Raw genomic sequence first — 1264 nt, forward strand, 5'->3', positions numbered from 1 at the left:
GGGCGGGCGGGGCAGCGGGGAGTAGACGCCCTGAGCTGCGTGTCTCCCCAGAACGGGCGCTCGGTCAGCAAGCGGGGCGTGAGCTGCCAGTTCGGGCCCGATGTCACCAAGGCCTTCCTGGAGGAGAACAAGCTGGATTACATCATCCGCAGCCACGAGGTCAAGGCCGAGGGCTACGAGGTGGCGCACGGCGGCCGCTGCGTCACCGTCTTCTCTGCCCCCAACTACTGGTGCGTCCCCACCCCCGCCTGCCGGGCGCTCTTCCTGCCCATCTGGTTTTCTTTTCTTTTCTTTTTAACGTTTCATGGTAGAAAATTCCAGAGATACATCAGATACTGTAATGAACGCCCACATACCCGTCACCCAGGTTCAACAATTACCGACTCTCACCCCACCCCCGCCCCCACCGTGGGCTCTTGGGAAGCTAACCCCAGGCGTCCTGTCTTCCTCAGGGCGTTTCTGAAGGAAGGAGCTCTTCTGTACATAACAGTGATGACCACTGTCAGTCCTTCAGGTCGCCTGAACCCCGCCAGGGTTCCCTTTCCCCACGTAGCCCTCCTCAGTGTCTCTTTCCAGTTCATTGCTTCCAAGCAGGACCCGTGGTCCGCAAGTTCGAGTTCCCCGTCCGTCTTGCCCTCCACTTTGCTAGTGTTTGGTTGAAGAAGCCAGAGTCTCCCATGCTCTGGACAAGACCAGAGACTGAGTCCATCCCAGCTGGCCGGTCACCACGCTCCTCTGTGCCCCGTGTTGCCTGGTGGTTAGAGCCAGGGCGTGGTTGGATCTGGGACCCTGTTTTGGCCTGAGCCCTGCCTCCACCCTCTGCCCCTGCTGGCACTGCTCCCCGGGCCTGCTCCTCCCGGCACCCAGCCCCCTCCAGGCTCTCTCTCCTTCATCCCTACTCTTTCTGGGCTCCCAGGGCCCCTCTCCACCTCGATTCCTCTCTCCTGACATCTGTGTCCCTGTCTTTCTGTCCGGGACCCTTCTCCCTGCGCGTTCATCCCCCAGCCCCTCCCAGCCTCTGACTGACCACACGGCCCCTCTGCTCTTGTCCCCGCAGCGACCAGATGGGGAACAAAGCCGCCTACATCCACCTCCGGGGCGCTGACCTGCGGCCCCAGTTCCACCAGTTCACAGCAGTGGTGAGTCCACCCCCAAGCCTGGGCCAGAGCGGAGAGCCGTTCTAGGGGCGGGAGGCGGGGCGGCGGGGGCTGGTTTCTGCCTCTGGGGCTCCGAGGACCCGCCTCCCGCCCCAGCCCCGCTGCCT

The 1264-nt window shown here is 63.1% G+C and overlaps 1 protein-coding gene across 1 annotated transcript in view; it reads left to right on the forward strand.

The window, feature by feature from the left end:
• PPP5C (protein phosphatase 5, catalytic subunit) overlaps positions 1–1264 on the forward strand; it is a 21051-nt gene that overhangs the window by 19118 nt on the left and 669 nt on the right. Inside the window, exons 11-12 of the mRNA XM_010852634.1 lie at positions 52–230; positions 1058–1139. Of these exons, the coding sequence (XP_010850936.1) occupies positions 52–230; positions 1058–1139 (261 nt within the window). The remainder of the gene's footprint in view (positions 1–51; positions 231–1057; positions 1140–1264) is intronic.

This window comes from Bison bison, unplaced genomic scaffold (genome assembly GCF_000754665.1).
Source record: "Bison bison bison isolate TAMUID 2011002044 unplaced genomic scaffold, Bison_UMD1.0 scf7180017864313, whole genome shotgun sequence".
NCBI classification, from domain to species: Eukaryota; Metazoa; Chordata; class Mammalia; order Artiodactyla; family Bovidae; genus Bison; species Bison bison.